The following is a 14,138-nucleotide window of genomic DNA, read 5'->3' as shown; positions in this document are numbered from 1 at the left end:
ATATTTTCTTCAAACTTACATGCTTGGTAGGTATAGTATGTTCTTTGTTCTTGTGTAAATATCATGCATTTGTTATGGTGCATCATGCATAAATTATGGATGGCAAGCCTTATTCTTCACTCTTAAGCAATTATTTGAAATACTGTTCATGATATATAAGTTTTAAGTTTAATGTCTCTTATTCAGTTACTCTCAATAACAGGTATTGTCTTCTTTTAATGGACTCAAAAATTTTAAGGCTAGATTGCTGTCAAAAGCTAAGTAAGTTCACCATTGGTGAAATGCTTCCCTGGGCTCTTTTACGCTAGTAATGTAGTTTTTTTAGTTAATAGTATATCCTTATGTTTCTAGTTCAAATTGCAGCTACTTTGCTTATAACCATAAGAAGTTGTTCTGGGATGTGACTTTCCATGATGTTATCCTAAAATTTCCATTGAAGAATGAAGATTTAGAATACATTGTTATGGTAAGATTTGTTATCTGATAGCTCTATATCGTGTGCATAGTTTCTACCCATAATTCTTTTTTTGCTTTTTGTTAATATATTATTTTCTTTTTGTGGACGTTATCGTAATTCTCGTTTTGGCTTTTATATATATCTTTGTATGTATGTCAGTTCTATCACTCTTGGTAAATTGTGTCATAATGTAATCTCTCTTAAAATTATATACTGTCTTATCATTTCATTACCGTTGTCTTATCATATAAGCTTTGAAGTCTGCATCCAAAGTGGGCAAAAGCAATTTTTTTCTTTATGTGCTCTGCTGATTGTTAGTTGGAGGTCTTGCATTTATGACATTAAATTGATTCTGCACATTAAATCCGTCTTTGACTGAGCTTGCAGTTTATCTTTTCTTTTTTGCTACTCTTGCTCACATTCTTCAATGTAGTAGTCTTATTGGCTTGCTTCCCTTAAGCATAGGTTTTTTTCCCTCTTTCTAATTATTTGTGTCATGCTGGTTGGAATTGATAACATATACTTCTGTGTAATTCTTAGTGTTCATCTTGCTCAATTTATTTGTGTCACAGAAGAGCAAAACGCAAGTAATCTGGCATCACAGAATGAGGAAATCCCTAACTCTGGCACCCATTTCTTACATAAATTAGGGTTAATAGAAGGAAACAAATAAAACAGAGGTTTGCACTTTATTCTATCGGTCCTAAAATTCCTGTGGAAGCTTCCAAATTATCTTCTAGAGAGTCATCCAGACTAGCAAATACTCTTGGACAGGGGATCAATGATTTGTAATATGATTTGTTCCTGATGCTGACATTCCTGTTTAATTAACCATCCTCTTAGCCAAGCTCATCCTGCTTGATCATTTGCTGGTTCTCCAAAGCTTGTGATGTTTTTCTTTTAAGTATCTGCATTATTCCTTAATTCCCAACCTAGGCCTTGGAGGCTTTTCATCTATAAAAATTGCATCACATATCATATAACGTATAGTTCCATAATGCATCTGGCTATATAAGATATTTGAACCTTGATGATTCATTTATTTTTTTTCTTGTGATTTCTCGCTGTTTTTTATAAAATGGTATGCGTGCTATGAAACATATTGAAGGTCGCATGTGGCAGGTTTTGGAATTAGATGCATTGTTCTTTAGATCCAGGTTGAAGACTGATAATGGTTCTTCATTATTGGATTATATGTCAGAAGCCTGTGTTGTAGAATTTGCAGATGATACTCCAGGAAATTTTCAAGTTGAAGACTTCTATGATAATCTTGAGATTGGACTGACTGGTTTTGAGGTCAGATTTCACATCCAGTCATTCTCGTTATCTTTTAATTTGCATGCACTGACATTTGTAACCTATAACTTCATCTTAAACGGAATTCTGCAGATCTACAGGTTGATGCCTAATGTTTCCAAAGTTTCTATTATTGAAAAATTTAATGCTTCTGTTATACTATGGCTTTGCATCTTCTCAGATGAACGAATGCTGAAACAGTTCAAGGTAATTCACATGTTGTGGATTTGATTGTTATTTATTTAAGAGCTGGATTCCTTTTTTCTTTTTGTCTTTTTGGGGAATTTCATTGCTTAGTAGTGAACAAGTTATTAATACAGTCACTTCTGCTTTTATATGTTCCTTGACTGTAAGACATATGTTTTGCATACCTATCAGTTTTTTGCATTTCATTCATTGTTAATTTGGATGACAAATATCTGCTTATTCCTTATCTATCCACCTACAGGACATTCCATCATCAAAGTATTTGATGTTGTAGAAATTTGTCTTCTTCTTTCATTAACTTCTATATGGGTAATGCATTACTCTAAATATCTAATATTAGTTGGTTAATTTGGTTGGGTGGCCATGGGATACCAAAATTTGGAGGCTGTAGGTGTGTGCTTAGAGGTAAGTGCTGGGAGAGAAATGACAAAGTTTGGTAAATATAAATTTAAGATCATGGTTTTGAGTGCCAGATGGGACATACGATGAGGTGCTAGTAGTTGCACCCAGCGTTAGGTCAGCATTGCACCTAACCTTTTCTTTTGTTTTTTTTTTTCTTTTTTTAAGAGTAAGAAAGGACTCATAGTCCTTTGTTTTTTCTTCCTTTTTTAAGCATAGCATGGCATGCTTCATGCTTGTGGCATACAAATTCTTGCCAAGAAAATTAAATAATTGAATAACTGTATTAAATGGCATAAGTCAGGATGTTCTACCAATATTTCAAATTTTCAACGTCCATCTCTTAATTATAAATTTGTTATCATATATCAATTGATCAAAATCATTGCTTCTTTTACAATGCTGAACGGCGTTGACTAGTCAGATCAGTAAAATCTTAGTTTTCTTCTTGGGGTATCCGAAATATCATAGTTGTATTGTGTGGTTTGTTAGCACTTCACACTTTGAAACATTAAACAACTTTGAAACATTAAACATTATGATAACTAAAATTGACCAACAAATTAATAACTTAAATCTAATAACATTTCACCCATGAATGTTAGTGGCTGAAGAAATTTAATTGGAGAATCGCATGTGAAATTTTTTGTCTGTTTTGCTGCCTTCTCATCACTCTTTTCCCAACTAAACTGCACATGTTACCCAAAACACATGAGACTCTTCTCCACACTCTGAAATTATGACTCTTGATCTTCCACAAACTTTTTCACCTTGCCCACTTTTTTTTTTTTTTTTGTATTATCGCAAGTTGAATTTGCGTAATGAAAACAGCTCTGCCTTTAACAACTTAAGAAGCAGCATTTGTCATCTTTTTGGCAAAAGGAAAGTATCTCTTTGAAACACGCATAGTTTGAACCCAACCTTATGTTGGTTCAAGTAGTTGGTGATATTCTATGTCAGGTTAAACCAGTTCTGGTGAACCAATCAGTCTCTGGTTTGCATTAACGATTAGGTCCAGGTCAGCATATACCAAACGTGGATATGTTTAGCTTGGTTTTAAGCCCAATGGACAAGTTGAAGTCAAGTAGACAATATTACAGTTTTGGGTTGGGGAAACCTGAACTAAATACCATTGTGGCCCATTTTCATTTTTATGTTCAGTTTCAGTGGCATAATCTCTCTGTTCTTGAAGTCAATATGATTATAGCTCAGCTAATGTTTGGTTGCGTGAAAATGTTGGGTTGCATCAGCCTTGAAGTCATGGAGATAGGTTTAGCCAACTGCTGAAAAATAACTGTTATATTTTGACAATAGTCTACAATTGGCTGGTCTAATTTGACTGTGTATATTGCAGCTAAATATAATGAATTCGGACAACCTTTGTGGTGTACATTCGTAGCTGAAATGGACCATGGTTGACAAAATCAAATCACTCTAGTCATTGCTGATTTTTTATGGACAATTTTAACAATATTGAATCATTTGTTTTTTGGAACAAAGTTAAAGCGTAAATAACCACATGAGCAAACAAAACAGAGCTACAATCCTGTCTAGATAGAACTAACAGTGGACAAGCAAATTTGGAAGTCCGCTGAAAGGTCTCATTAAGAGTCTTTAGATATGAATCAGTAGGCTGGTTGGACTCTTGGTATGATCAGTATGGACAGTATAAAAATTTCAAAGAAGGATAGGAATATATTGTATCAGGGGATGGTCAGGTTCGGCCCTTGAACCAGTGTATATCTTCAACCAGTCAATTACAACCTTTGAGTCAAATTCCACCCATATCTTGTTGCAAATCATGTTTAACCATATTCAACTTATATATAAAAGCCTGTAGCTTGTTCAGCTGTGGTTAGCAAGTAGCATAATACCTGTTCATTACATGCATGGATTAAGCGCCAGCCAGCATGGTCGAGATGGCATAGTAACTACTGTGTTATGCTTTACTGGCACAGTACCAATGCATTTTAGCACTTTATATTACTGTGGTTCCAATGCCTGCATAGCATCAGCACAGTATGACATGGCACATCATGTGATAATTTATGATCTGTGTACAGCCAAGTTTGCTCGATGACCTGGTGCATCATGCTTTTTTTTCTTAAAGCAGGTATTGTTGGGAATTGTGTCCTAAAACAAATCTTGTGACGATTGAATTCATCCTTGTATATGAATTATTGATTATTGAATAATAATTATTTTGGTATTTTTCATCACAAAGTGACATCTTCCTTGAACTCTTGTACTGTGATGAAGTCTCTAGTACTATGCTAGTGTACGATAAAGAGAGGATTTATCGTATAGTTCTTAAACAAGTTCGCGATCAAATGATACGTCATTACGGGATGGTGACGTTTATCGAGTGAAGGTCGTTGTGTGCCATATGGGTTGGTTGTCCTCTTAACCAAGGAGTGTGGTGACACTGGTATGGCATACAGGTGAGATGTAAGGATACATCGACTCATCTGCTGAGCGTTCTGCTGTTAAGAGCTGTTCGCGAAACACATGGGTATAAATGTCCTTCAGACCTGAGATCACCATAGTGACTTGCAAGCAACTCACTGTGTTTTGGTGCCGAACTACCTGTATTTTTAATGCAGTGACGGAAGGCTACTGGGTACAGTCAAGTACTTGCGAAGTCTGTGTGTGGATCAAGATGGGATTGACTCCTCCGGATTATTGGAGTTGATGTATCGCTGTATTTCAATTTAGTAAAGCCTTGGCCAGGGTAATTCATGAGATGGATTTGAAAGGTTGAAATACAATGTGGATGAAGCAATCTCGGTTGACAGTTAACCTGAGACCATCCTAGAGCATCCAGGGTCAAAAGGATGAATTATGCGGTAACCATGAGTATGGGTTCTGGAATATTCCTTTGCGATAATTTGACCTATCTGGATGTCGGGAACCATTGCTAGATGGTATCTCGATTAGTGCAAGAATTGGTTCCTGTGCTACCGGCTTAGTGTTTGAACCTATGGAGTCACGCACACAAGTCAGACAAAGTAGGAAGGAATTAATCGATGTTTATATGTCCAATCTGAAAGTACTTGACTTGATTGAATATATAAGCTAACTTGATTGAGAATTGAGTTATGGATCAAACGGAATTGAAGAGTTGACTATATCTAGCTAGCACTACACATGAGGTTCAGGTTCAATCTCAGGGATGAACAATTTTTATCTATGATCCATGGAACATATGAAAGATTGGATTTAAGTACTAATTAATTTCAGATTAGATCTGAATTAATTAGACTTAAATAGGTCCAAAATCCAAGTTAGACTTGGTACAAAAGTCCTAAAGAGTTTAGGATTGACAACCTTTTGAAATTGTTTCGAACCAGCTTCGAATCAGACCTGTTTTGGATGAGATATGAGTATTCCTACTTGCACTGGGAATACTCACTCATGAAGCACGACCAAAAATTGGTTTGGTGCTTATTTGGGGCATCCCAAGTGGATGTGGGAGTGGGTGCAAAGTGGATGTCATAAGTGATGGCAATTATATCAAATTGGTTTGGTGTTTATTTGGGGCGTCCCAAGTGGGTGTGGGAGTGGGTGCAAAGTGGATGTCATAAGTGATGGCAATTATATCTCATGTAGGAGTCCTTTCATGAGTATTGGACCAATTCAAATCAGATTTGAATAAAGACTCCTCTCATTGGATCATGAGAATCATCTATAAATAGAGAGGGTCTCTACTTATGGATGAGAGAAGAGAATAGAATAGAATAGCAAACAAATCAAATTGAGAGAAGAGAGAGAGAGACAGGCGTGTGAAGAGAGAGGTCCTTCATCTTCTACATCTCTCTCTTTGTTGCCGCCTCCTCTTCTTGGGCATCCTACCTGCTGGTATGAGATATCACATCATCACATCTCATCCCTCGATTGATTGAGTTGCGAAGCCAATTGGATTGGAGTTTATCCTGCTTTCCTGCGGCGTCTGACGTGCATGCGAAGTAGAGGGTCTGCATATCCAGGCCTCCGCGAAGGTTTATATCAGATAATTTGGGATTTGATCCTTGGTTCCGCTGCGATTCAGGTAAGGATTTGATCCTTAAACAAGTAGAACATTAGAGAAAATTTTTAGATGCAACTTGGGTATTCTGAAGGGAAACTATGTCCTTCCCTTCAGGTATATTACACACATGATATGATTTTATGTTTGACACTTGGCATATATGTGCATGGAGAAGATAGTGAGACTGTTGACATATGTGCAGCTGACTGATCAAGATAAATTAGATTCCCTTTTTTCTCATGTGCTCTTTTTATTTGCCTTTTCAGGGAAGCAACTTGTTAATAAAGACTCTTTCTTCTAGGAATTTCAACATATAATAAGTAAAATAAGCTGAAGGTGTACACACACACACATATATATAAAAGAAATCCAAAAAAGCGATGGTAGTTAATTACTTTCAAATATTCAATATTTGGAGTAATTTATATGTATATATGTTAAAATCTATACTGTTATTTAAAGCAAATCCTCTAGTTGTTCGTAGACCATTTTCTGTATTGAACATATGGATTATGGACGTTCAGTGACCTCGCACGACCCACATGTGAGAGGAAAACTTGAGAAAGGAAATTGGGATGCCCAAGAAGGATACTCCAAATGGAGAAAGAAATTATTTAAAGAAAAGCACATCTGCTGCCATTATGAGGCCCATGTTTTGCTTGATTCCTATTACAAATATTCTTCTTTTAGGATATATAACCAATTTACACTTGTAAATAAGTGACTGTTAAAGAGTATATAAAGTTTTAAAGTGAAACAAGGATCATATTTATCAAATTTATTCTAAACTATTGTGTGATTGATGAGAGTCATGGGACCACTACCATCTATTAAATGCTTCTTATTAAATAATCCATGTGCATTTCTAATACGTATGTCTAGTAAAACGAATATAAAGATACTAGAATAGATGGATGCACCTCCATTGTCCATATTTGATGTTGAGGAGGTTCATAAGGATGAACATTTAGCACCAGATTGATTTGGTATCTGTTAAAGATTTCTGGGAATACCAGGGAAAGCACTGCATTGGTTGTACGCTTACTACCACTTGTCCTTGTATCTTATTTAATCCATATACTTAATGACTCTACATATCTGTGTTCATTGATATTGAATATAGGAATTACTTGTTTTCATGTAATTTGACATACAAACCAGCAATTTATAACTATATTTACACATTAGCTATTGCAGTAAAGTTGAATTCCATGATAAAATCTCCAAGGAATATGTTTGGCATTACAAAATAACAATACTCCTTGTGCTGCATGCATCCTGCTAGTGCTTTTAGGGAGCTTGTATATTGGCACTATAGTGGGAAACTTATATATTGTAGATTATCTTCGTTGATATTTGATTTAGAGTACTGCTCTTTTTACTGCCAGCACATGTACTATGTATTTGAAGATTACAAATAGTAATAGAAGTTCTGAAAAAAATCAATGAGAAAGGTTGAAGTCTGTCTTGAATATAGTCATGCATATTTTGAACAAGTCTAAAATGTGAAAAGGAAGACCAGCATGAAATGCTACATTTTGGTTTGTAAAAGGGATTTTGACATGGCAATTCTCTAATTTAAGGGAAGTACCAGGATAGTCATTTTTTTTTCTTGTTAATACAACATGCACCTCTCATTAAGTGAAGTGGACAAAGTTCCTAACTCCCGGTTAAAATATAACTCTGTTGGATTAAGATGATAAATACGTGGAATACCCCTGTAGACTTTTAATAAGCAATGACTGCTCTGTCTTTGCTATTCTCCCTTAATCCACATCCTGCATCGTGGACCTTCTGTTTACAACCGCCTATCTCCTCTTTTCCATCCCCCTGACTGTCCTCTTTCAACCCCTAGCTGCTTCATAATCATTCTTGGTTGACTCCTGAGGATCATGATAAGGTTATTTCTCTTGTATGAGACAGCTTGTGCTTCTCTCTGTTCTGCCCTCCCAAAATCCCATCAGGAAGATATATGCAACAATGCATAACAATTGGGTTTTATACCTGTAGACATAAGTCAACCTGCCAAACCTCAAAGTATGTTGTAAGTTGTAACTGATACTGAAATCATGGAACTGGGAACATGTATAAGTTGATGGATGCTAGCTTTTGGATGCTCATGAAAACCATCGAAGCTATTTAATTCTTTTGATTAATGCAGAATAACAGTCTCAAAATGCCACGTAATAAAGGCTCAAGAACTTTTTGCCTGAAAGTGCCATCCTTGACTTGTAATTGCTGATCTGCATGTTATATGCACCAACAGATTTTAATGCACCATATCTGTTGAGAATTTCTTAAAATCTCTTATCTAATTGTAGGATATTTGTATAGTTCCCTATTTTTCCTCTCTTTCCTTATTCATTGTAACCATATTTAATTATCCTTTATTTGATGGGATTTACAAGGGATTTGATCTTTTCTCTTATTTCATGGGATTTACACGGGATCTGATCTCTTAAGAAGATCATCCTTTTATATATTTATATGGGATTGATTATCCACTGAAAATAATGAAGTTAATCACATTTTTTCTCATGGTATCAGAGCTCTTTTTGTAGGGCCTGTTTTTCCGCCGCTGCTTTTTCTTTTTATGTCTGTCTTCATCATTGAAATCCATAGCCTTCATCGCTGTTGGTCCTATTATCGTCGATCTTGTTTGTCTTCATCGCAGACGTCTTCAGAGTCGACCCTTTCTGCCTTCATCGCAGACGTCTTCATCGTTCCCTGCCTTCATCGCAGAAGTTGTCATTATTCGTAGCTTTTCTCTGTCGGCCGAATCCGACTGCACTCCCGTTGTCAGTCAGTCTCTCTATTATGGTTATTATTTGATCCGTTCTCCTAGTCAATGTCTGAAGTTTTTGAGGCCATGACGTCCAGCCCTTCTGAACCCGTCTTTGGTACAACTCAATCTGTTTTAAATGGTGAACTGCAAGCCATGAATCCTTTCTATCATCTTGATGGGAAGAATTATCTTCGATGGTCACAGTTGGTGAAAGCTTTTCTCAAGGGACGTGATAAGTTGAATCATTTAATTGCTCCTAGTCCGAGTCCCTCAGAAGTCAGATTCAAAATTTTTTGCATGGGACGAAGCTGATTCTGTGATCATGTCATGGCTCTGGAGCTCAATGCAACCCGACGTCCGCCGTAATTGCATGTTTCTTTTGTTTGCTAAAGAAATATGGGATACTATTCGGCAGACGTATTCTAAAGTCTAGGATGCAACCGTCGCTTATGAACTCAAAAACAAAATCTCCAACACCAAACGAGGTTCTCTTTCCATCACTGAATATTATATCTTATGAATGGCGTGTGGTTTGTGTTAGATCACTATCAAGCCATCAAGATGTCTTGCCATGAAGATACTAATATCCTTCTAAGTCTTATGGAACGAGATCGTCTCTTCGAGTTTCTTGCAGGATTGAATGTCGAATATGATCAAGTTTGTATTTAGATTCTAGGAAGGGAGCGACTTCCACAATTAAAGGAGGTTTTTTCTATCATTCGGGTTGAGGAAAGCCATCAAAGTGGAATGCTCGAACCCCTCCTTCAGAAGGATTCGCCTTGGTATCCACCAAGAGTTCGGATGGAAGTCACAAATCAAATACTTTTGGAGCAAAATCGGATGATCGTGCTTTAGACAATCCTTCCAAGCAATCCAATCGTGATGGTCTTTGGTATACTTACTGCAAGAAGCCTTGCCACACAAGTGATAATTATTTTAATATTATGGTAAAGCACAAGTTTTGAGTAGAATCGGGGGATTCAAAGGGCAATAGCGGAATCAAGCTAATTTCACCAACAAGAAGGGACCTATACTTGAAAAATCTGAAGAAGCTGAATTTCGAAAATTCAACAAAGAGGAGGTTGAGAAATTATGAAATTTTCTAAACTTTCTGTCTACTTCCTCTGGTTCATGTTCATTGGCTCAGTCTTGTTTCTAATTCTCTTAATGCCGATACATTGCCTCATTCCTTCTCCTGGATACTTGACTTGGGAGCAACGGATTATATGATCCATGGCCCATCTCGATTTGAGACCTATAAACCATGCCTAGGAAATCAAACAATTACTGTGGTTGATGGTTTCCCTACTACTACTATAGCTGGCCAAGGCCAAATTTCCTTAGCCCCTTTCATTTAAAAAATATGTTACATGTTCCAAAATTATCCACTAATTTAATCTCCATTCATCAGCTTACCAAAGATTTAAATTGTTGTATTATATTTTTTGATACCCATTGCATCTTTAGGACAAGGTCACAGGGAGAACGATTGGATCTGCTAAGGAACGGAATGGCCTTTACTACCTTGATGCTGCCAGTAGTTCTTCCACTCCTACAAATCGGTTCATCCAATTCTGCTCATCCTTCCTCTTTCAATGAATTTGAAATATGGATCCAGCATTTTCGTTTTGGCCATCCATCCTTTTTTTTGCTGAAAAATGTTTCCTTTATTGTTCAATAATGTTGATGTTCAAAGCTTTCATTGTGACACTTATGAATTTGCTAAACATCATAGTGTGTCATTCCCTTTGAGTATTAATAAATCTTCCAAACCTTTCTTTTTTATACATATAGATATTTGGGGTCCATCTAGAATTCCTACTCGTACTGGGGCAAAGTGGTTTGTGTGATTCATTGATGACTGTATTAGGACCATGTGGATATATCTTATAGAGAAAAAAATCTGAGATCAACCATATAATTCCATCTTTCCACCAAATGATAAAGACACAATTCGAGATATCCATACAAAGCTGATAATGCTCGAGATTATTTTAATTTCACTCTTGCTTCCTTTTTTCATAAAGAAGGAATCATTCACGAATCCTCTTGTGTTGACGTGTCTCAACAAAATGGGATAGCAGAGAGAAAAAATCGATATCTTCTAAATGTCACTCATGTCCTTCTTTTCCATTCTAATGCCTCGAAATTTTTTTGGGGAGATGCCTTCCTTATAGCAACTTTCCTTATTAATAGAGTCCCTTCACGTGTCCTTGGTAATCAATCTCCCATTCACCTATTGTCTATCTTTCATTCTGAGATTTATTATCCGAGTAATCTTTCTCTTCACATTTTTGGGTGTCTCCTATGTCCATATTCATAAACAACACCGGAGAAAGCTTGATTCTAGAACTTTAAAATGTGTTTTCGTGGCTATTCCAATACACAAAAAGGGTATAAGTGTTCTCATCTTCCTATTCGAAAAATGTTTATCTCCATGGATGTCACCTTTAATGAGAATCAATTTTATGTTTTCAAACCCCATTCCTTTCTTCAGGGGGAGAAGTCTAAGGATGGCTGGGAGTGGATAAGTCCTTGATAATCTTGGAAGTCTATAGCCCATGCCTCCTTTACATGAACCATCCTCATATGAGATGCCTCCTCCACATGAACCATCTTTATATGAGCCGAGACGAGACACTGAAAATCAGCAACAAAAGCAGCCGGAATTAATGCAGTATTCAAGAAGAAAAAAGGTGATTTCCAAACCAATGTGGACCCAAGACTCCAATCCGGATGAACAAGAGATAGGTAAACCAATTTCTCTTACTAATTCTATTCTTAATGAAGCTATTCCTAAAGAGCTCATTTCTCAAAAACTAAAGCTCCCAATTGCCTTAAGAAAAGCCATCAAAAAGTGCACTCAACATCCACTCTATCCAATTTCAGTCTCCCTTCATCGTCTTTCTTCACAACATAAAAGTTCTCACTATCCTAGACTCAATTGATATCTCTAAAACAATACAAGAGGCATTAAAGAACAAGAATTGGGTATAAGCTATGAAAGAGGAAATGATTGCACTAAAAAAGAATAAGACTTGGGAGGTTGTGACCAGGCCAAAAGGGAAACAACCAGTTGGATGCAAATGGGTTTACACTTTAAAATACCGAGCACATAGGTCTCTTGAGAGATACAAGGCAAGATTAGTTGCAAAGGAGTTTACACAAACCTATGGGGTAGACTATCAGAAAACTTTTGCACCAGTAGCAAAGATGAATACTGTAAGAATTATATTATCTCTTGCCGCTGTGTTTGATTGGGATTTGCAACAATTTTATGTTAAAAATGCATTCCTATATGGAGATTTGGAAGAAGAGGTCTTTATGGAGCCACCAACCGATTTTGATGGAGATTTTGGAGTTGATAAAATCTGTTATTTGAAAAAGACTTTGTACAGCCTAAAACAATCTCCTAGAACATGGTTTAGGAGATTTACAAAGGCAATGCTGAGAATGGGATACAAACAAAATCAGGAAGACCACACATTATTTATAAAATACTCAGGTAAAGGTAAAAGTTATAGCCTTATTAGTGTATGTGGATGATATTATTGTGAGAGGAAATGATGTAGCTGAAAGAGAATCTTTTAGAAAAAGATTGGCTCAAGAATTTGAGATCAAAGAATCGGAAAACTGAAATACTTTCTAGGCATTGAAGTGGCTTACTCAAAAAAAGAATATATTTATCTCTCAATGGAAATATGTACTAGACCTTCTTAAAGAAATTAGAAATCTTTGCGGTAAAGCAGCAAGTATGTCTATTGATTATAATCACAAGATAGGAAGAATTGAAGAGGGTAGCTTAGTTGATAAGGGGAGATATCACAGACTTGTAAGGAGATTAATTTACCTCTCAAATACAAGATCAGACATAACTTACTCTGTGAGTGTAGTTAGCTAGTTTATGCATGATCCAAAAGAAGAACACTTGCAAGTAATTTACAGAGTCCTCCACTATCTTAAATCTATGCCAGGTAAGAGAGTCTTGTTTCAGGAAAGAGGAGAGCTTACTCTTGAGTCCTATACTGATGCTGATTATGCTGGATCATAAGTTGACAGAAGGTTAATATCTAGACACTGCACGTTCCTAAGAGGTAATATGATGATTTGGAAGAGTAAAATACAGAATGTGGTAGCAAAGTCTAGTGTTGAGGCTAAGTTCAGAGCCATGGCTCAGAGGATTTGTGAACTACTATGGGTAAAAATAATTCTAAATGACTTAAAGATCAAGAGAGAGGGAACGATGAAGCTATACTGTAACAACAAGTCTACCATTAATATTGCGCATTATCCGATTTAGCATGATTGGACCAAGCACATTGAGATAGACAGACACTTCATAAAGGAGAAGTTGGACAATGGATTGATTAGTATATCATATATGCCATCAGTGAATCAGTTAGCTGATGTTCTAACCAGAGGCCTACCTACAACGAGATTTCAAGAAATTATTAGCAAGCTGGGAATGGAAGACATCCACTCACCAGCTTGAGGGGGGGTGTTGAGAATTCTCTAAAATCTCTCATTTAATTGTAGAATATTTGTATAGTTTCTTATTCTTTTTCTCTTTCTGATTGTAGGATATTTGCATAGTTCCCTATTCTTCCTCTCTTTCCTTATTCACTGTAATCATATTTAATTATCCCTTATTTGATGGGATGTACACGGGATTTGATCTTATCATTTATTTCATGGGATTTATAGGGGATTTGATCTTATTTCACGGGATTTATATGGGATTTGATCTCTTAAGAAGATCATCCTTTAGTATATTTATATGGGATTGATTACCCACTGAAAATAGTGAAGCTAATCACATCTTTTCTCAATATCTAGCTTTTAAAGATCACCAATTCAAAATCTTAAATTAGTGAACCTTCATGGCGGTCAATGTTAGAGACAATGGTTTGATGAATTTATAGTCTAGAACAAACATTGATTTTACTTCATAGCCTTCACTATATTCC

General features: G+C 36.2%; 1 protein-coding gene across 8 annotated transcripts in view; it reads left to right on the top strand.

Annotated features, from left to right (window-relative positions):
* LOC105035160 (uncharacterized) overlaps positions 1-14,138 on the top strand; it is a 129,288-nt gene that overhangs the window by 61,549 nt on the left and 53,601 nt on the right. For all 8 annotated transcript variants that reach the window (XM_029261861.2, XM_019847253.3, XM_073249862.1 and 5 more), the window contains 4 exons: positions 203-261; positions 364-466; positions 1,580-1,753; positions 1,847-1,960. In XM_029261861.2, the coding sequence (XP_029117694.1) occupies positions 203-261; positions 364-466; positions 1,580-1,753; positions 1,847-1,960 (450 nt within the window). The remainder of the gene's footprint in view (positions 1-202; positions 262-363; positions 467-1,579; positions 1,754-1,846; positions 1,961-14,138) is intronic.

The sequence above is a fragment of the Elaeis guineensis genome, chromosome 16 (genome assembly GCF_000442705.2).
Source record: "Elaeis guineensis isolate ETL-2024a chromosome 16, EG11, whole genome shotgun sequence".
NCBI classification, from domain to species: domain Eukaryota; kingdom Viridiplantae; phylum Streptophyta; class Magnoliopsida; order Arecales; family Arecaceae; genus Elaeis; species Elaeis guineensis.
The sequence above is the reverse complement of the archived record's forward strand: the minus strand, read 5'-3'. Positions and strand labels throughout refer to the sequence as shown.